Raw genomic sequence first — 22,962 nt, 5'->3', positions numbered from 1 at the left:
GTCGAATTGCTCTAGAGATCGAGTTCTTCTATGCATACACACAATTCAAACACTAAGGGGTCTAGGAAAAGGGACAATAAGCAAGTGGCAAGTAAATTAATCAACAAAACAAAAGAATTAATCGCCTCGCCGGCAACAACGCCAAAAACTTGGTAGTGCAAATTTTAAATTACCGCAAGCGCACGATGTACGTGTAGCTACGGGTCGAACACAAGGAGGTGAGTTAACCAATTTATTTGCTTTATGACTACAAGACACGGATTCAACAAGTGGTTGGGTCGAGAAACTAATACTACAATGCGAATAAAACTATAAATTAAAGCTAAGACAATGATCAGTATGACAATAATAATATGACAAATTCTAGGGCGTCGGGAATCGCCTAATTCTAACATGGGGATTAATTAGTCTCATAATTGTTTGAATTTGAGTCGTTAGCGTAAATTAAACGTGATCTAATTAATCTCAAGCTTCCGCTCTTTTGGTCAATATCGGTTTAAGGCCTTACTAGTGTAAATCCTCAAACTTCTGTTTTATTGGCTAAACTAGTAGGAATTTAATTTAAATATATGTCAATCCTAAATTAATCCTAATCTCAAAAATCCGTTTTATTGAAAAGGTTAATAAAGATATTTAAACTAAGATTCATTAAGCATAGGTTTAATCATAGAACCAAATTTCACACAATTAAACGATAAAATATTATCCATGCTTCGAATTAGGGTTTTTACTCTAACCCTAGAGAGGAAAACTACTCACTAGACATGGTAATAAAAATGCAAATCATGATGAATGATGACTTAATAGAAATACTAAACATAATATGATGAATGATTTCAATGCACAAAGATAAATAATAAAGCGATAAACAAAGAAAACTTACTAATTGCGAAAAACGAGTAAGTAAATTGCAAGAGAAATTAACGTAACAACGAAGTTTTTGCAACAAAAAGCTTAAGGAACAAAAATAATTCTCAAGATTAAAAACTAAAAACTGATAAAACTGATGTATAAAAAATAAAATAACTACCACTATTTATAATGGCTCCAAAAATAACTGTCGAACGCACGAACAGAGCATCTGACATACTGGCGACGACTCGTGACATTAGGAGCGACGAGTCGTCGCTTTGCTACTGCCTGGAATATGTGACTACAGTGAGTTGGCGACGAGTCGTGGCTATATTGGGGAAGAGTCGTCGCTCAGTCTCTAGAATGCACTGCTCAGTTCAGAAAGTATGCGACGAGTCGTGGCATCAGGAGCGACGAGTCGTTGCTTTGGCATCGGACTATAATACTGAGATCAGTAGGTGTGCGACGAGTCGTGGCATCTTGCGGGACGACTCGTCGCTTTTGTTCTTAACTGTAATGTTGAGCGACGAATCGTGGCTTTTTGGCATAGTTTAGCTACGACTCGTTTTTTCCCCTTGGAGCTTGTTTGACTCGATCTCTTCACTTCTTTTAGGGGTCCTAAGCCATTTCTCCAGGCCTTCACCCTCTTATCACTCCCGGGACCTAATAAAACTTCGATTCCTCCTCAAAAATTACATAAAATACATTATTAAGCACATAAGACGAAAATGTCAAATATCACTTACAATACTACCTAAAACTCACTAAAACATCACATAAGGAGCATAAAATTAGCATAAATGAGTGCAAATAATTGCACTTATCACACACCAGCTAATCATAATCTAATGCTTTATCAAATGGGAATAAATCCCGCTTTCTACTATGAATGAGTGCCATGGATTGTAGACCCATTGAGCAAGTCAAACAAAATAAGAAATTCACCTATAAAGGAGTCATTCTAACTCCAAGTAAGACATAATCCTATTCTTAAATAAATAAGGGGGTGGTCCCCGCCTTCTATTAACACTCTCCTTCTGTAAACTATTCTAAGTGCAAGGATTTCATAATCTATAACTCTTCTTATAAAGTGTACTCACTAGTACCTCATAGTTTCGATACAATGCATATTATCAGAATAAACAATAATGTCTTAAAGCAAATTGCATATAAGGGTTAGTTATTGCGTGTTCGTACCTGTAAGCGTCACTGCACGACCAAAAAGTCATAAAAATCACCCAGCTAAAGTTCTACTTTCCTCTTATGAACTTGGAACCTATACAAGTTAGGAATAGAACTAATAAGTTCCCTTAACTACTTTCTCATACCAACTAAATGCCTAAGTAACCACTATCATTCGCTCAAGATAAGTTTCCAATTACTCTAACACGTACACATCTCATTCAACATCAATCATAATCGTTAATTCAACAGTAACATAAGTCTTTCCATCATTTTAAGAATAAAAGGATTGTGCGAATCTTTCCTTTACATCAACTAAATTTGATTTATATCAATTCACGGTGTCTTAAAATAATGTAACAATTCACACTTGATTCTTACAATGTTAATATTACACTAATATGACGGTAATGAACAAATCTTAAAGTTATCGAATCGCAATATCATACGCTACACTTCCAAAGTGAGAAAATCTATGATCAAAGCATCACAACAAGTTTAGCAACTATCAACGATAAGTTGACACTATACTCATGACTTATTTATAACTTCAATAACAACCTAACAAGAGTAGTTGCAATTAACAACATTTACTCCCAATTAATAACCAAGACCATTTCCATAGTCAACTACAACATACCCATTACCAACTATCACTATCACATCAATAATCAACAAATCTAAGCCTTAAAATAATTTTTAAAGTTTTCCAATCAATCATCACACTACCAAATTGTAGCATAAAAACACACACTATTAGTAATTTCATCTCTAAATCAAATTCTATTCCATTCATGTTGAAAGAAAACAACTTTAACTATCACCCACCGTAAGATTCAATAAATATAATATAAAATCAACACGAAACCCAAAAACCTTGATGAAATATCAATTAAAAGCAAGAAAATCAAAATAGGGGAAGAAGAGATGACTCATAAAGGTAAAACTAGAAATGGGTGAAAAGATAAAGTGACTATGGTGTTGATGGTTGCACAAGGACTACACAAGGTGCTGGAGGAAGGCCAAAAAAAAAACGTAGTTACTAGCTACTGACTGGTGGTGGTGCGACAGAGCCCAGCTGCCGGTGGGAGAAGGTGGCAGTGCTGCCGGTGCGGCCGCTTGCTTGTCGTGGAGGGTGAAACGTGGCTGTTGGGGCTCCGTGGACAACCGTTTGGGGCTATAGTTGGCGGCACACAAGGGAGAAAGGAAGAAGAGAGAGAAAGAGGGAAGGAGGCAGAGGGAGTGTCGTTTTTGAATGTGAGGATTAGGAGTATCTCACTCAAAACCCTAACCCCTCCTTTTTTTTTTTAATTTTATCTATTTACTTATTTATTGACCTACATTCATTTTCTTGCGAGACCCAACTAAGAAACTCATTTTCGTGTGCTCACACATTTTCAATAAAATAATAATTTTGATTCGAACCTCTTTATTTTAGAAATCGTAATTATATTTTTTTTTATATAAGTATATGTTAACATTTAAATTCATATATGAAAAAAAAGAAATTTATTAAAACTAATTCAAAACAATTCAATATAATTATAAAAGCTCCCAAAAGTTATTAAAATATTAATTAATAACGTCAGAAAATCTCGGGATGTTACAGACTACTCCCCTTAAATTAAAAGGAGTTTCGTCCCTGAAATTGGAGTAACAAGGCACTAGTCATGAAAATTTATATTTCTAATAACTCAAGAAGGTGTTCTAACCATTTTAAGCCTAAGAATTGATTCAAAGATCATGACTTTATTGACACTATTAACAAAATGATACTCAATGTATTAGAATATTCATACATTTTCATTTCAAATATTTATTATCACGCAGCTTGACTCAAGCAGCCAATCAAAAGCATGAAAATATCAAACAATTTGACTCAAAAAACCAATCAAGAGCATGTAAATTATAATAAGTTGATATTATCGAGGAGAAAATGCTTGAAAACACGCGAAAAATGCAAAATTCTATCGCATTCTACCCCCTTAAAACTTAGTTACGACCCCGTAACTCACATAGCCTCAAGAATAGGACAATCTGATTCTTCTGCATGACCTCATAAGGTCTTATAAATTTCAGGCTTGACTTGCTTTTACTAACAATTCTCAATACTCCTTTCATCGAGCGAACTCCCAATAGTATTCTCCCTTAGTGCGCGCATAAGAACCTATAGTAAACCATCCTGCAAGTTTACTAAACATCACAATCCCTTTTTTTTCCTTTCACTTATTAATCTCATAGAACGGTCGACTAAATAGAACGTTTGCTTAATTCACTTTTATTTACTTCAAAGATGATATATGAAAAGTTTGGATAATAGTATGATGTCAGAATAACTAATAACTCAATGAGTTTTAGAGTGAGGAAGGTCATACTAGAACAATTAAATTAGATATGATTAAATATGGGAATTCACTAGGGTGACACTAGACTTATCGAGTGACCTTATTCATAAAAGTTGATACGTTTGTGTGACTACAATACAATATGTTGAGTTTGGTTGATTGGATAACGTAAGATAGCATAGTTACTACATGAAATAGTGTATAATTAGGACTTGTAAAGAAAGTTGAGTCCAATTATAATAACCAAAAAAAAACACAAATTTACTTCCGAACAAGTTTCAAGAGAACTACTCAAATGTTTTACAAAGGCATGGTTAAAGTTCATAGAGTAAGGGTCGCAAAATCATTCCAAAGTGGAATTTAACAACCATTGTCAACTACTAGATGGACAGACATTATAAACTTTTACTAACAAATGATAACATGATTATAAGTTAATTTCAAGACATTTCAACATAGAAAAGTTTCAAGATATAAATGTATACTACTAAAACTCCAATTTAAAAGATAAAACCTCACTTTAATATTTTAACAACTTAATTTATATTAACTTATTTATATTATATTACTTAATTAAGTAGATTAACGTAAAACTCATTAACGTATATAAAACTCAATTATTTATATTAACTTGTCAGTACATGATTAACGTATATAAAACTCGCTATTAATAACTTCTTGATTATAATCCATGACTCAATACATGATTAAACCAAAACTCACACTCATGCTACAACATTACAATTCATACAACATGCTACATGTAATACTTCAATTACTTAATTAAGTAGATTTTGGTAATAACCAACATTGTTATACATAAATGATGATATATCATTACATGCTCTGAGCTTCACATACTCAAATTAATTACTTTACTTATTATAACATGATCCCAACATTTTACTTTAATAAACATGCTCTTTTAATTAATGATGTATGATCAAATTGAACTATAAGATGCTAAATTATACATCATGACTCGATTAGGAAAGTAACTAAAGCAACTAATAACTTAAAACATAGTGACTAAATTCAATATATAATCCAATTACATACATCACGTTTTTGCAAGTTAGTGTAGTCAATACTTACAAGTTCTCATTATTGAGCCATGATAACAATATACCTGTAGAATTAGTTTTCATTAATCAATGGACATTTTTTGTACACTACCTTACACTTACTTGAGGGGTTACAATACATTTTAGAACCGATTTAGCAGGATAAATAGATTAAAACCAAATTGGACAAATTTGGTAGCAATGCACTTGAAATATATGTCTAAAACTTCTTACATAACAAATGACCTGGGACTATCACCAAAATAATTTAATATGTTATAAACACTTTTAAGTGTATATGACTATAATTTGATAAGAAATAGTGAAATCGTCTAAGAATTAGTTCAAACTTTTTGATAACTTAAATAAAGGGTGAACTTTTAATTTGATCTTCAATAGCTTGAGGGCATGAAACTTTGTACACATAATTAAAAAATTAGAACTACACATATTAAGAATTATCACTACAAAAAAAAAAGAAGTAAGTTCGGACCACTTGAATAATTTGTTTGATTTTTCGAGTGTCGTTCCTACATCAAGAACTTTCGATTCTTCATATTCTAACATACTCCATCAACATTACTAATCATACATAATATCATTTGGATCCATAGTTATCCATGTATTGTCAATGATCTAAGAAAATAACTAATGGTTCTAATTTACACTACTCCAAGGTGTAAATATTTTATAACCAATTTCAACAACATGAATAAAATCATTACCATTTGATTTACACAGAACACCAACTTGACTTCAAAAACCACAATATTGTCCTTAATTTATGATCAAGACTTTATTTATAGGTTGTCATATCAATTATCTAACCAATCAACTTCATTTACAATCATGTCAAATTCCAATCATATTAGTTCCTTTATTGTACTTATTCTTGTTTAAATCACTCGAAATCATAGTAAAAAAATGAGGTAACGAAAGTGATGTGGCCTTGTTTTCATTCTATGCTCACAATCATATTCAAAAGGACTTTGATCATCACTTCATATACTATAATGAATGAATGCATTGGACTCATGAAAATGTTTAATCAGATAATTAAAGAGTGAAAATCTTTGTATATTACCATATCAAAACTTGTAAAGCTTTATGAAAATCTATTCACATGAACGAATATCCATGAACATAAGACCAAAGTTTATACTATCCTCACCATCAAGAGGGAATCTTAGATGCAACCAGCGTCTCTATGATTCCATTATTAATATTTTGTTCTCCGTAATTAATACCTATTATGCAACTCATGAATTGTCCAAAATACGTAATAATTGTCATTAATACTCGATAATACATAAATGAACTCTACTTATTTGTAAAAAAATATCATCATTCAAAACACAATCATAACTTTTAATTATAATAATAACACACATGAGAATGAGTTTTATAACAAGCTAAACAAACTATATATTTATCTATGCACGTGCAATGATAATCATTATGCATGAATATGTAATATGCACATATCCCATATCTACCTAAACTCTCACGAATAACTTCTAATTAACTTCAACAAATTTTTAAACGAATTTGAAAACACAAAGCGTCAAAATAGGAATTATTGGCTCTGGTAACCACCTGTAACACCCTTGAATTTTCGACCCGATAAACGAAACCAGAATCACGAAGGATGGAAGGAAACTCGGGTGTTACATTAAAATAAAATAAATAAAATAATATTAAACTTTAAAAATTATGAGTATAAATTTCGGCAGTAACTCTGCTAAACAATCAAACATGTGGTAAAACAATTAACCCAATAAAGACATTAAACTAATTTAAGGCATCATTGACTTTTAAATCTCACATCACGACGGAATGATTCATTGCCGATTTCACAAATCAACATGCCAAGCATGGATCGTGGTTCCATGGTTAACGCTTGCGTTTTAAAATGACTTAACTCTTTAAAACCATACAAAGTTATAAACTACGCAACGAAAATACAAATGTACTTTACATTATTTTTTATATTTAGATTTAAAGCAAACATAAAAAGTTTAACTAATGATCCGAACCCTGCAACTGGGCATTGAACTGCTAGGAACTGGCTATTAAACTGCCAAAGAACTGTTTGAAGCCATGTGGTATTGAAACTGTAATCATACGGTCCAAATCAAGTTTTACTTTCATACAACCGTAACCAAAATTGACCCCATCCTGACCGTAGCCAATTCACTCTGGTAATCAATTATTTACATCAACAACGACATTTCACTTTATTTTTCTTTCTACTATGTATTTTTTCTGTTCACTAACCACTTACAATGCTCTCCATTTTTTAGCATTAAATTTCTAGTATGAATTAACTGTTTTTTCACTCTTATAAGCGAGAAGGACGAGGAAAGATAAGAGGAAAATGGATGAGATGGTACTGTACTATCTTGGTCCTCGTAAAAGAAAATTAAAGTAGAAACCAAGATTCCTCTTCTCGCCCTTTTTAGACCACCGTCATTTTTGTTTCATTTAAATAAATTTTAAAGATGATGTTGTTCATACCATTTTTTACTTCATATCTAATTAACTTTTATGTCTATCCTTTCACACCCACATCATAATTAAAGTTAAATAGTCTTTTCATGGCCTGTTAAACAGTTTAGGTTGGACCAAATTTATATGCAGGTCATGTATAAATAGTTTAAAAATACTTTGATCGGAACCTAACGCATTTAGTTAATTAGATCAAAAATCATAACACTAACCAGAATTGTTACAAATTAGGTCAAATTAATTTGAGCCGCGTAACCTGTTTAAAGTTTTTTGTAAATATTTCAGAGTCTTAATTTTGACTATTACATCTTATTATTTAGGCCACAATTTTAAACGTTTCGTTAATGTGTTGTTTATTTTGTATTCGCTATAAAATATAAGTCAATATGTTCGGGTAATTTTGATTGATTTGACTCTTAAATAACTCGTGTAATTGAATGACTTACCCAAGTCTATTTCAACCTTAAAATTTTAATCTTAATATAAATTATTTATAAATGGATCAAGCTGGGTAGACCAATTTAATTATTTGGGCCAAAATTCTTAACCTAAAACATATTTCGTGTGAGTTTCATATAAGTTAACATGTTCAATTTGCTTTTGTGAGACCTATTCTTTTCCATATATAGATTCTTTTGTGAGATCAAGTAACAAGCAGTCAAGAATGAAAGGATATACGTTTTTTAAAGGATCAAGGATATGTGCAAAAGTTTCTAATCTATATTTTTTTTGATCTGAAATACTAGCTACATTACATTTATTGGCACTATTTATTATTCAAACTTATTTTATATTATGCGACTGATGAATTAGAAAAAATATAATGAAATGAGATCTGGTTTGAATCCTCTAGCTAATCGCAGACTTTCATAATATTAACTTTTTATATTTTTTAAATGTGCATACATTACAATAAAATTAACTTTTTGTGACATGTATTTAGTGACAATGAAAATTAATTTATATTTTTAGTGTCATAATTGTTAGCTTTTATTTTAAATTTCACTGTAAAGTAATTTAGGGACACTTATTTGGCCTGTAGAGACATATTTAATTATCACTATATAGTGATATTTATGATAAAATATCACTATATCAAATGTGGCAAAAAAAAAACTTTAGTATGATTGTTTATTATGTTGCTAAATGTTCTAATACAAAAGCACTATATATACTATTAGAAAGTTAACGTAGTGACATTTAAATTTAATGTACTAAATATATGCTATTAAAAATATATTATGTTGTAGTGATAATTTAATATATAAAAATGATAAGATAACATATTAAATTGCTTAAAAGTTAATTGTAATAAATATAATAAAACCAAAGAAGTATATATTAGTGGCAAAAACTTTTAAAGTTCCCAAAGTTTGAAAAAGATTAAGTCAAGTTTGAAAAACAATGTGGGAAGCATTGTTATGATTAGAGCATTAGAAAAAGAGAAGAAATGGAGCAGGATTATAATGAGCATGAATATAATGAACTTCTTTGTTAGGTCCCAGCTCAACTTTTACTCTATAAGAGAATACTTAATAATGAAGTATATGCGTTCTTTTGACGAGCAAAATTATTATAGGATTCTTCATATCAAGCCATCGGCAATTTTTACTATTTAATTTAAATTACTATAGGATTCTTTAAAAATTTCGGAGTTGTCTTTGATATTTACTCTTAATTAATATTTGATTACTTAATAAGTTTTATTATACAAAAATTACACCATATTATTAATACCTGCTGTCTAAGCAAATATATAAATGTATAAATATTTCAAAAATATAAAGTTATTTTCTATGATTGACAATTGACATACACCAGAGCATTTTTTTCAATATATTGACAAAATAAGCTTCTTAAATTCGAAATTATTTACGATTGCTTATGGTGCTCCGAGATTTAAGAGTTAACGCAAATTATTATAAATTGATTTACTAATCTAGCATTATCGCTTTGTCTCTATCCTCTTGCTTCTTTTCTCGCTCATTTATTTTTTGATAGAATAGATTATATTAGTAAATAATATCATTATGAGAAGTTGTCTCACGATGTGTGCCCTAAATATGAGTTATATGATCCAATCATTACAAATTATATTGTAAGAATGTGTTTCCTATTTTAAGTAGTTTCTCTGATTGACAATCTCTCACAAAAATACTTATATCTTTACCATTATAATTTATTATTGTATATAAGTTTTAGGCCTTAGGGCTTGGCCCAAATACTCTTTTATATATTTAAGGAGAATGATGAAAATCCTACAACAAATATTTCTATTATGATGTCAGTTTCTAGGCTTAAATCCTAATCTCTTTTATTGTTCTCATTTTGCCATAACAAGTATTTTTTTTGCTCTATCAAGACTAATCATTGATCATAAAAAATTATCATATTACTTATAATTAGAAGATTTCTATAAACTTTATTCTTTAAAAGACTTTTTCATTCCATTAACAAATTTTTAATTTGTTGGGCTTGTATACATCTACTCCGACACAAGATGAGAGTTAACTACACACAAATCTAACGAGATTTCATTCTAAAATCAGTTAGTAATTGAAGAATTAACGCATCAAACTTTTAGGTTAATCAAAAATTCTCTCAGACTGTTTAGATTCGGGATTATATATGAGTAATTAATTTTATAACACTTCCCCTAACATGTGAAATTTTTATGATTTGACAATCATCGGCTTTGATATTACCATAATAAATTTGTTGCTGAATTTATACATACCAAGTCAAATGTCAAATAGAATAGAAGACTTGATTCCACACAAATCTAATGACATAGTGATAGGTTAACTGGTTTAGTAGCCCATTAAATTTAAATATTAATCAATATCTCATTGATTCTTAGGGATTGAGATCATATTATTATACAATATATTTTGCAACAGCCCTACATGAATCACTCTCGATATTAAATGGAATAGCTTAAGTATTAATGTACGAGACTTCATTATATATTTTCTTCTTTATCATTTAATAATAATAATAATAATAATAATAATAATAATAATAATAATAATAATAATAATAATAATAATAATAATAATAATTCAACAGATGATTCCATATACTTCTGATTTATTTTGCTGAAATGAAATTATGTAATTTAGCTGATTAGTATATTACTACTTCTTTACATTATTCATTTTTATCGAAATGAACTTATTATTATTGAACAAAACTTTATCACTGAGTTACTTAGCTATGTTTGAAACTTAATGTTGGTTTAAGATGTTAATAAATTAAGTTCTACACAATATATAGAGTTTGCACATTTATGCGTCTACGCTAAAAAGCTCTTTTGCCAAGATATCAACAAACTGCCGACTGCTTGATCCCATCGTCTGGTCGTCACCACATTTGGCGACCATGATATTATTATTATTATTATTATTATTATTATTGTTATTATTATTATTATTATTATTATATTATGTCGTAATTAAAAAAGTTTATAAAACGCTGGTGGGAGAGTCAAGCTACTAAAAAGCGGAGCGCCCACCTTTTGGATAATTTAAAAAAAAAAAAAAAAAAAAAAAAAAAAAAAAGCAAAATAAATAAAAATGCGATTATGGTACTCCAGGTCCCAGGATTTAAGTAGCCATTTTTCCCTGATTATTATTTATTAAGTGAGTAGTGTATGTCTGTATCCAAGGTAAACCCGATGACATGATGTTATGATTGTTTTAACCTTCCTCAATCAGTGGTAGATCATTCAATATTTCTCAATAATTATAGAACCACTACATATATATCTTTATTAACTCCAAATCATTCTTAATTACGGGAACTTCTCTCACCCGTCAACACTGATTAGTACGGGACTTTACACAGTAATAGTTTATTTAGACGTCTACATTTTTATATTTATCCTAAATCCAACTAAAAATTGCTGTGAATAATTTAAATATTTTTTTTTCCTATATTTTAAGCTGGAAATGAACTCTCTCAAATCAATCAAAAAATACTAGGTTAAACCTGACTGTAAATCTAAGCCTCCAATTTGAACCCATTTTAGCCAATCTTAAACTTTTTATTTTATACTTAATATTACGTATTGCTTTACTTTTTTCTTGTTGAAGCTTTAAAAGAGATAATTTATTTCAACTGAACCAAAAAATTAAAAGTGAGCCATAGGATTTTTATATACTTAAACAACACAAACATTTTAACAATTAATATAGTTTTGACAATAAAAAAGATATTTTTTGAAAACTTTAATATGATGTTTTAAAATATACTCCCTAATAAAATTCCCACAAGAAATATTCACGTGAATTATTTAAATAGTAAATATATTATTTAATTGAATAATAAATTTGATTAAAGAAAAATAAAAACTATAAATATTAAAAAAATATTAACATAAAGTTAGTGAAAAAATTATGGATACCACAACTAATAAAAAATATTTTTAAAATATAGTAGAAACATGTGGGACAATAAAAAATAGAATAATGTTAAAATAAAATTAATAAAAGATTTGTTGAGAACATAAACTTTATTAAAATATAAAATAAGTATAAATGAAATTAGTTTTGTTCAAAAATTATAATATAAATAAAAAAAAATTTATTTAAGAGATAGAACGAGAAAGAGAAACTTAAACAAAGATTTTGTTTTGCGTGGGTTTTAGTGAAATTTTTGGCCTTTTTCACTTGATCGTCCTCGTCCTGTTTCTTAACTTGTAGTCTCATTAACAAACAAACAAATTAGTCTCAATAACTTCCATTCCATCCATGGAAGTTATTATAACTAAATCATGACAGTTCTGTAAGTATATATTTATGTATCATCTTACTGTAGTTGTCCTTGCATTGTCCGTACAAACAATATGGTGTATCTTACTATTAAAACTTGTATGCTGGACTCATTTTAAACTTCTTAACACTCTTTGTTACTCTATCTCTGTGAAAATGCCCCTTGAATTCTGTGCAACTATCTGTTTTCTTGGGATTCTACATTTCCATATTTAGCATACGTGATCTGATCCTTTAATCTTTATAAAAATTATCGCCATCTTACACTCATACTACTTCTAAGCTAACCTTTATTTAATGCTGTTTGTAAAAATTTAGTCATTTGACTACAACACCCATACACTCATATTGATATAATTTAGAAAATGAGTGTGAGCAACCAAAACAAATATAATAGTAATAGTATAGGAGTTACAATTCAAGTTTATAATGTGACATTTTTTGATATTTTTTTTTTCGATATGTGAAAACTCATATTCAAATAATAATAGACACTTTAATATTCTCCTGACATGATGAGTGTTTTTAGAATTTTAGCCTATTAGGCAAACCAGACAATGATAAAAAAAAAAAAAAAAAAAAAACAATAACCCACATACGACTCCAAAGATGTAAGTATAGTAGACACTTTAACACCTACATTTGAATTTGATACATCAACCATATCAAATTGTAATTATATTATAATAAATTTAATGGTGCAAATTAAAGGAGTTGAATTTCTAGACACTTTGTTCGATCAACATTTAGTTTCATCATGGTTCGTTTTTGGAAGAAATTAATTAAATAGCATATAATTTGTCATTAATGTAAGAAAATTTAAATAAATACTACACGAAAATGTGTTCTAAAACTATGATTCTTCATTTTTCTTGTGAATTTGATGTAATTTGAACATGTAAGGTGATAACTAAATAAATTTGAATTAAGAATTTATTCAAATTAAACCTTTAAATAAATTAATGATTGATAACCAAATATCCTAAAAAGTTTAGATTACTTAAAAAAGTCTTGATTCAAAAATCTTACACACCTCACAATCAAAATACAATTATGAAATCACCAAGAAATTAAAACGAAAAAAAGGAAGCAAGAACATCAATTAAAAGAGTTAAAGTATATAAATTACTAACTTCTAGTAGTATAATCTCATCATGGCATTGTTGAGAGGGAGACACACGAACACATAAGCATCTCAACCCAAGCTGATGCAGCTAGCTCTTACATACATGATGGAGATTGATGATTATCATCACCATTAGTAGCGTGACACAAGATCATCAGTTTAAACTTCTGGTTGAATTGATTCCTTAACACGGTCGACCAAATGCCTTAGAACTTCATAGTTGAATTATCATCTTAAATAGTTCCATAAATCTAACTTTCTCCTCCCAAGATGCCCAATAAAATATAATAATTAATATTTTTTTCATAAAAGATGGCTAGTAGAAGAGGAGTTAAGGCCAGATAGATCAGTCCACATGGTTGTACCAGTAGAAACAGCCGTGTTACCATTCCAAAATTGGTTACCCGTTACAGTGTTAGTATCTGATGATGAAATATTGTTGATGAATTGCTTGTGTAAATTAAGCCCTTGTCCATCATTTTCCATTTTTATTGGAGCAAATTGGGATGATAACATTGTTGATGAACAGCTCTTTGAGATATCATTTGCTTGTTCTTGATCATCATGATCATTGCTAATTCCATGATCATTTTGAAAATTAGATGACGTGAACATACCATGATTAGATGAAGAACCCGGAATTTCAAAACCCCCTAAGAAATTTGGGTATTGTACTTGCGTGTTAGTAGAATTATTGGGATTCAGATGAGGAAACTCTAGGTTATTATGATGATGGTGGCGGCTTTCGTTTAGGCCTCCTAAGCCTGCTAGAGGATTAGGAGACTCTCTAAGGGCCCCACCAAAACTTAGACCTAAATTTCCCATCCCTAATTGAGCTATATTTTGTAAGGATGCCATGAAAGATGACATCCCGGTCCCACCCCCTGCTGAAGGCAGCCCGGGGATCGTGGGACCGAGACTACTTGTACTGACTAAGTCCATGTGAAGAGGTATTCTGTCCCCTCCTAGTAAAGTACTAGGAGAGGTTAAGCAGGACTTAGACGAAGAACCACCACTGCCACCACCACCACCACTAGATGACTTACTCGAAGATCTCTTATTCCTCCGGCAACCTCCTCCAACAGGAACATTCCTAAGGGCCCCACCTCGCGTCCAATACCTTCTACAGGCCTTACAAAAGTGGCGTGGTTGTGTCAAGCTATAGTTATTGAAGTAGCAAAACTTTGTGTTTGTAGACTCACACCTGGGGCACTTTAGTGGTGCCTCAGGTGGAGGAATCTTTGCTTGGCGGGCTCGCTCCGCCATCGAGTTAGGGCGGATAAGAGGCCCGTCTGATGGGCCTCCACCAATACCCATCTGGGTATGAGGTTGCTGAGGTATTGCTGGTGGTGGTGGAATAAGAAGTTGATTTTGATCATGATTTCCACTTGAAGTACTTCCTTGGAGAATTTGCTGATTATTAGGATGCTGAAATAAGTGAAAAAAAAACAAGCATAGATTAGTACAAATAATAAGGCAAGCTAGAATAAAAACCAAGAAAATAAAAGAACCCAACTTTTAATTGGGAAGGTATATTCAAAAAATGAAAGATGTATATCATAACAAGAATAGAGAATTAAAGGAATAGGGAATAATAATCTCATTAACTTTTTTCCCTTTTCATCCTTGAATTAGAAGCTAAAATTAATTAGAAAGAAAAAGAAAAAAGGACGAACAAAAAACCATTACATGTTGCCAATTAGGAGGATCTAAATAGAGTGGAACAGAAGAGAAAACCATAGTTTCTCTTTTATTTGACGGTATTTCTTTTTTGAAATCTTTTAGTTCTAAATTTCTTGCTTTCTCTCTTTCTCTTTCTTTCTTTTTTGTTAGTTCTTTCTTTTATAAAAGGTTGATGGAAGGATGAAGAAGGTGGTTCCTTTGCAAAATATGGTGGAGAATCAAATGGTATTGTGAAAGAAAGAAATGAAAGCTAAGAAAAGCAAAGATAGAAAGGGAGAAGAGATAATATATGAGAAAAGCAAAGAGAGAATAAGAAAGAAAGAGAGAACAATAGATAGCTAGAAAGTTGGTTTGCTAACTAGAGAAAGGCTTTTTTAGTGAGTGTTTTTGCCCTTTTTTATTCTCTCTCCTTTTGTTTTAATATAAAAATATTAGGGTTTTTTTAAATATATTTTTACTTTTATATTAATAAATATCTTCCTTAACCATGAAGGTTATGTAACACAACAGTGTGTTTTTGTAGTAGTAGCTAGTAGGGCCATGAAGAATCTAGGTAGGGACCTACCATTTAATACTTCTGTTATGTCCGAATAATTTGATTATAAATTCTATTAATATTAAATTATGTAAGATTTAATTTATGAATTACAGCTTTAGATTTAATAATTTTGTAAATTACAGCCGCTAAAGTATTCAAGTCAAATCACATAATTTCGACCATTTTGATAATCTGTAGTTTAGGTTTAGTGATCAGAATTCTGTAATTTAGATCTTTCATATTTTGGTGACTGTAATTCACAAAAAATAAACATTAAAGCTATAATTTGCAAAAACCCAAAATTGTAAGGTTTTAATTTATAAATTTTTCATGATGAATAGATAGTCAAGTACAGGTTAGTCTTCGGCCCAAGTTACATTAGCTAATAGAATCCTGTATTAGTTCTTGAGTGCTGCTACTTGTGGCTGCTGATGAGCTTAGAAAAAAAAAGGTGAATTGATGATGGTAAACATAAAAGAAGGGCTGCTTACTAAGATTTGCCCTCTCATGCATGCAAGGAAGACAGAGAAAGTTGATCATATCTAGTGAGAGAAAGCAAAGATGATGAGTGTCTTGATGCCTCCTCTGTTGGACTATTATGAGTGGGATCATCTCACGTAATCAAAAAACACCACCTTAATTTTTTAACATGGTGTAGTAATTTGTAAATATATATAATATTCTCGTAACTTTTTTTCGTAATATTATAATTTAGTATCGATGCTGTTGCTAATTTTAAATTAACCATACAATTATAAAATGAATAACAATAACTTATGTGTTAGAGTTTATATATAACATATCTTATGGTTTTTAATCATTAATTTAAACTTTTAGTTGAGATGATTTTTTGACATAATATCAAAAGTTAGCATGATAAGAAAGTTACGAGTTCAATTTTCAACCCCCTTCAAATTCAAGTGTAACATTTTTACCAGTTATTATGAAGGGTCTATCCTACATCTATACTTCTAAGTCAAAAGGTTATCGTGTGAGAGTGTATGTTAGAGTATATAGTATATTATGGGCTTGCAACCATCAACTTAAGTTTTGTGTTGAGATGATTCCATAACGGTGCCCATTATTAGGCATATGTAAGTTGTCAATATGAACTTTGTAAAATTAAGGAGTAACTCCTTAACAATTTTTAGCAAAAATTACCGTGAATAATACAATATTTTGTTAATTTTCCTATAATAATATCAACTATTGATTAACCATGAATAATACTAACTTAGGGGGTTTTTTCCTAGAATAATATAAACTAATTTACCAAAAATTTTTGTCATATAATCTCTTATAGTTTGATTTTTGTTAACATGTTAGGTATATTATAAGGAAATACTCCCAAAATTAGTATTATTAATGATTAATCAAAAGTTGATATTATTATAGAAAAATAAGTAAAAAAATTATATTATTATCGATAATTTTTCCAAATAGGTTCAGTTTTATTCTTCTAATTCGGTGGTCGATACTTTTTCTAAATTCTATGAAGACAAGTCGTTTGCACAAGAAAAAAAAATAACGCAGCTTTGAAAGTAGTATTATAAATCCGAGTCCAAGTCTACGATAATGTGGTTGCTTTTTTCTTTTCAGAATTTGTAAGAGTAATTACGGACCATGGTTACTGGATATCAATTACTTACTTGGACTGTATTATCTATAATAAATGCATTAATCCACCTTACTGACTAGGAATATGTTTTATGCTGCAAAGTACCATGCATTTGGTGACCACAAACTACCCCACACTGCTGAGGACACATTTTAGCTTTTATATATTAAAGCAAATAAGGGTCTTCAAATTAAAGCTAGAAAAATATTTTGCAAATTAAAGTGAAAAGTTGAGTTGAAGTATGAAATAAGTTTAATAAAAAAACAAAAATAACCCTTAATTGTTTTTTGAAAAGCTTTGATTGAACCTTTAAAGAATATAATCCACATTTTCCCCACATATAATCAAAATTTTTAATATTATGTCATCTTTTGATACATTTGACATTCATTAGCAAAGGAGTAAACAAACTCCCCCTTAATGAATGTTTTCAAATTAGGAAAAATTATATAGAATATTTATTGATTTTTCTATAATAATTATATCTTTTAATTAATTATAAATAACTTTAATTTTAGGGTTACTTATCCAAACATATTATTGGCCAAGTGGAGATTATTTTTGGAGGTTAATTGCAACAAAAAAATAGAAATTCAAAAATATTGAAATTTAAAAGTTTCAAAAAAAAAAAAAAAAAAACTTACTTGATTTCTTTATTAAATTTTTAAAAACATTTTCAAACTTATTATATAGGTAATATGTTACCTTGGTGTATTCTTAGCAACCACCCCTTATAATTGGGATAATTTATCTTTAATTAAAAGTTAGGATCATTCATCTATAATCAAAAATTGGGATTATGGTAGTGAAATATATTAAAAGTTTAATTATATTGGCTAATTTTTATTTCAAATTTTACATTGCTATAATTACATGCAAAGAGAGATCAAATTACAAGACTAACAAAATAACCGTATACCGATATGCATATTAGAGCACTCTCAATAGCGTGGAAAAAAAATTTTCTCAATCAATCTCTCTCTACAATAATTTTCCTCTCGTCCACATTAACTTTTTGATATTGACATAAATATTTATCTGATTAGTGAGAAAACAAAAGTTCCCTCGCCACAATATATGATTTGATCATTAAAAATATTGTTCATAATTTTGCATTACCGTCAAATACCACATGTTCAAATAGTAATACATTATAATAAAATTTATAAAAAAAATAATATTGTTAAAAGAGAATAAGCATGACCATTAAACTTGTCAAAAAATATTTTTACTAAAATTACACAAACTTTTCATTACCATTGTCACTATTTAGTAACGAATACCAAAGGTGCAGTTAAAAGTTATGTAGAAACACTCGATGTCATGCATTATATTGCCTCTTTAATATATACTCTATATAATATATATTGCCTCTTTAATCTGCACTTTTAACGCTATGTCATTACATACTGTTGCTCCCTTTTTCTTTTTGTTTTGGAGTGTTGATTCAAAGGTTAAAAAGAAAGATATATATATATATATATATATATATATATATATATATATATATATATATATATATATATATATATATATATTGCCTATAAAAACTTGAAAGAAAGTAGTCTATGGTATGTCCTTATTGGATTTTGTCCAAGAGATTAAATTAAGTTGTTTTCATGTCTTAAAAGCATTGGACTTCTTTCTGCAGCTATGAATAAAGTGAATGTTTTAATTTGAAAGATGTCGAATGCTACTATAATACAACCACATTTATAAATTCTGTAAGTTTATGTTTTTAGAACAAATAATTCAATTTTAAATTTTAGATTTTAATTATAAATAAAGTAAAATTTTTTTGAAAGATGACTTATGTTAGTAAAGGAAAAATTTGAGTATAACATCGTTTGCAAAGTTATCCTCAACATACAATGGTGATATTAACTAATCTTTCTAGATTTCCAAATATGAAAATATTATTTTCAAACATAGTAACTTTTTGTTGTATTCTAAAAGTTCCCATTTGGATACGAATCAAAGTCACATTTGATTAATTTGATGCACAATGATACTATTATAAATGACTCATTAAATTATGTGTATTTCTTATTTATATAAAGTTGAATATAATGTTTGCTATCATGGTCTATGGGTCACTCAAAAACAATCTCTTTACTATTGTTATCATTAAAAAGAGAAAGATTACTTACATCTGACCCTTAACGTCAAATCTCATTACGAAGAGCAAGTTAATGACTCTCGGTCAATGGAAAGTGGTAGTTGCAATACTATTATAAATGGCAGTTGAATTAATTTGTATAATTTATATTTTTATATTAATTAAAAACAGTCCTTTTTGTATGAGACTGTTTCTCTGTGAGATGAGTCTATATAAAATATTCAATATGCTAAAATTTTGTATTATTAGATTATTTAACCTAATTATGAGACACGTCTTATGGTGAGATAAAAATTTGTAAATTAAAAAAATACTTTTAAGTAACCACAAATAAGATTAAATTTGGAATAAAAATTTTATAAATGTTTATTTTTTAAAATTTATTATAGTGGTTGATTTTGAAGCCTACCACCATAAGATTATCATAAGGAATGTGCATGTCGTCCTAACACACTAAAGTCCCATGTTTTATTATAAATTTAGAATGTATTATACGATGTAGTATTTTCTTAATCACTTTTAATTCTCATTTTAATCTTATTTATAATTCCTTCTATTCACTATAATTGTTTCATTTGGTTTTTTAATATTATTTATCTATCACTCTTGATTTGAATTTTAATCTTAATCTATAAGTTAAAACATATGGTCAAATGAGATCATGTTTTTTATTCGTCTCGATGTAAATTATATCAACATCAACATTATGAAATTTTTAATCAAATATAATTTAAAATATTTATGATTAAATAAGTGCAATGGCACCGTACAAAAACCAAATAGAAACATAATAGTTAATAGGAGGAAATATATGATTTGAGTTAGGAGTTGAGTCTTCAATCTAGAATTGCAAATAAATATTCCACTCAATATTGTATGATGATTGGGCATATGATTGCGCTTTTTTTTTTTTTGACTTTTTTCTACGGCATTTTTATGCTAGCGAAAAAATTAATTGTTCATGTATCTCTTTTTAAATAAAAAATTAGGAAAATTTACATGGTAACTCTGAGGTTTTGGGTTTTCCATGTGGTAAACAAAACTTTTAAAAAATCCACGTTGTAACCTGGAGGTTTACAAAATTGTTTCACCGTGACCTTTTTGCACATAAAACGTTAGCAAACGTTAATTTCAAAACTTTAAGGCTGTTGTACTCCTATTTATGCGACTCTCTATTTCATATTCTATCAATTTCAACCATTCCCCCCAAAATATAAATCCTAACTCACCATTTCAAGTACTATATTTGAATATGGGGGACAAAGTGTGATAAAGGGCATGCTTGGATTGAGTGTAAATATTTAAGGGGTAAAAAAGTCAAAGAAAGAAAATGAAGTTGATAAATGAGAAATTAGTGAAATTTGATTGTTGTAGAGGTGGAAGAATGGTTACAAAGTAATGACAAATGAAGGGATCTCTCAATTTTATGGGGTAAATGTTAATCCTACGGGAGGGTAGGGGAATGTATTACTTCCATAATAGTGGAAATCATCTTCTTTTTACTTTATTATTTTTATTTCATGCTTATTTTATCTTCTTCAAAATTATCTCAACTACTTCAAATGCATCTCTATTTGCTTTCATTTCATTAGTTTGACTTTATTTCCCCCTTTAAATATTTACACCCAATCCAAGCATGTCCTTAGATGAAAGATGGTAGAGTTAGGGTTTATGTTTTGGAAAAACAGGTTGATACTGATAGAATTTTAAAAAGTGAGTAACATAAATAGGCATACAGCAGCCTTAAAGCTTCGAAATTAAAGGTTGCTAACGATTTTATGTGAAAAAACGTGATGGAACAATTTGGAAAACCTTAGCGTTACCGCTTGAATTTTTTAAAAGTTTTGATTATCACGTGAAAAACTCAAAATCTCAAAATTACCACGTAGAATTTCCCTAAAAAATTTCTACTTACGAAAAAAAACTTCACTTATATACCTTTCAAGAAGTGTTTTATGAATTTTTAATTTTTTTATAGATCATTACTTTAAGAATTTTGAAACAAATTGCAATCTTTATATAGAACATTCACAAAGACACCAATAAATATTCCACAAATTCTTTCATCATCGTACCCCCAATATGTATCTCCTATAGATTAATGATTAAGGTCTGAGGAGGGAAGAAAGACAGCAACCCATACTTAAAAAGAAGATGTTGTCTAAGAGTTTCTCGTCTCGAGAAAGGGCTTGAGACGGAGAAATTCCTCCCTAACATATTCAACTTATATACAAGAAGGTAATTTTGAATGGGCAGTGATAGCGGATGCATGAAGGGACCAATTGAAGGAGAAAGTGAAAAGAAGATGAGGCCAGTGATGTTGCCACCTGAGAGCGGGGGGTACGACCGCGGCATTGTGGAAGCGACAGGACCACAATTACTACTACTAGTGCAGTGCGTTATGACGTTCAGATCAAAGTAGACGAAGTTGAAGAGTTTTTATACATGCATTCACCTCACTTTTCTATTTATCAATGCAAAGATAGATACGAATCCTTCAATCATGCATTCTTATCCCACCACGTTATGTCATTCTTACAATAATCAACCTTGTTTATATCACTTTTGCTTTGTTGTTTTTGTTGATAACACTCATTTGGATCCATATGTATGTTGTGCAAATTAGATATGGCCTATTCAAATGTGACTAGATCCGAAATTCGAACGAGAATTTAAAGTTCTGATATGAAAATAGGTTATTTTTGAAGTTAATCGAGCCAATATAATTTAAACCGACAGACACTCGAAAATAAAAAAATGAATCTGAAATGCAACTGATATTTATAACCGATATATAACTATTAACCGAGCTAACTCAAACCTAATGGAGACTGACCCTAGTAATATACAATCCGAATTATGCACAATCGAATTTGACCATTCGGCTAAGACTACTTAACCTGAACCGATTTTTAGACGATAATTTGTAAACCCGAATCGATTTTTATGCCAAACTATTGTATACCCGAACTAAATTTTAATTGAAAACAAGTCGAAACTATAGAAATTTTATAATTGTTTTAGTTTATGAAATTATTATTAATTTATCGAATAATTTTAGCAAATTTATATTGTATTTAATTTATCAAATAATGAACGTTTGATAACTAAATGCTTGAAAATTAAGAACTTTATCTATAAATTAACATGATTTA

The 22,962-nt window shown here is 29.4% G+C and overlaps 1 protein-coding gene across 2 annotated transcripts; it reads right to left on the bottom strand.

Moving 5' to 3' along the window:
• Window positions 1-903: 903 nt before the first annotated feature.
• Window positions 904-15,926, bottom strand: LOC130826882 (dof zinc finger protein DOF2.4-like). 2 transcript variants are annotated; one of them, XR_009047141.1, is made up of 3 exons: window positions 15,539-15,909; window positions 13,857-15,277; window positions 904-2,128 (listed from the first exon to the last, which is right to left on the bottom strand). XR_009047141.1 is itself a non-coding variant. In XM_057692496.1 (2 exons), the coding sequence occupies exons 1-2, from the start codon at window positions 15,587-15,589 to the stop codon at window positions 14,153-14,155; spliced, it is 1,176 nt and encodes a 391-aa protein (XP_057548479.1). In that variant the 5' UTR covers window positions 15,590-15,926; the 3' UTR covers window positions 13,702-14,152. The 2 variants fall into 2 exon arrangements, 1 of the variants encoding a protein (XP_057548479.1); XM_057692496.1 differs by lacking the exon at window positions 904-2,128 and having other exon boundaries at window positions 13,702-15,277; window positions 15,539-15,926.
• Between the last annotated feature and the right edge of the window lie 7,036 nt (window positions 15,927-22,962).

This window comes from Amaranthus tricolor, chromosome 11 (assembly GCF_026212465.1).
Source record: "Amaranthus tricolor cultivar Red isolate AtriRed21 chromosome 11, ASM2621246v1, whole genome shotgun sequence".
Lineage (NCBI taxonomy): Eukaryota > Viridiplantae > Streptophyta > Magnoliopsida > Caryophyllales > Amaranthaceae > Amaranthus > Amaranthus tricolor.
Note: the sequence above shows the minus strand (reverse complement) of the source record. Positions and strands in the feature narration are given on the sequence as shown.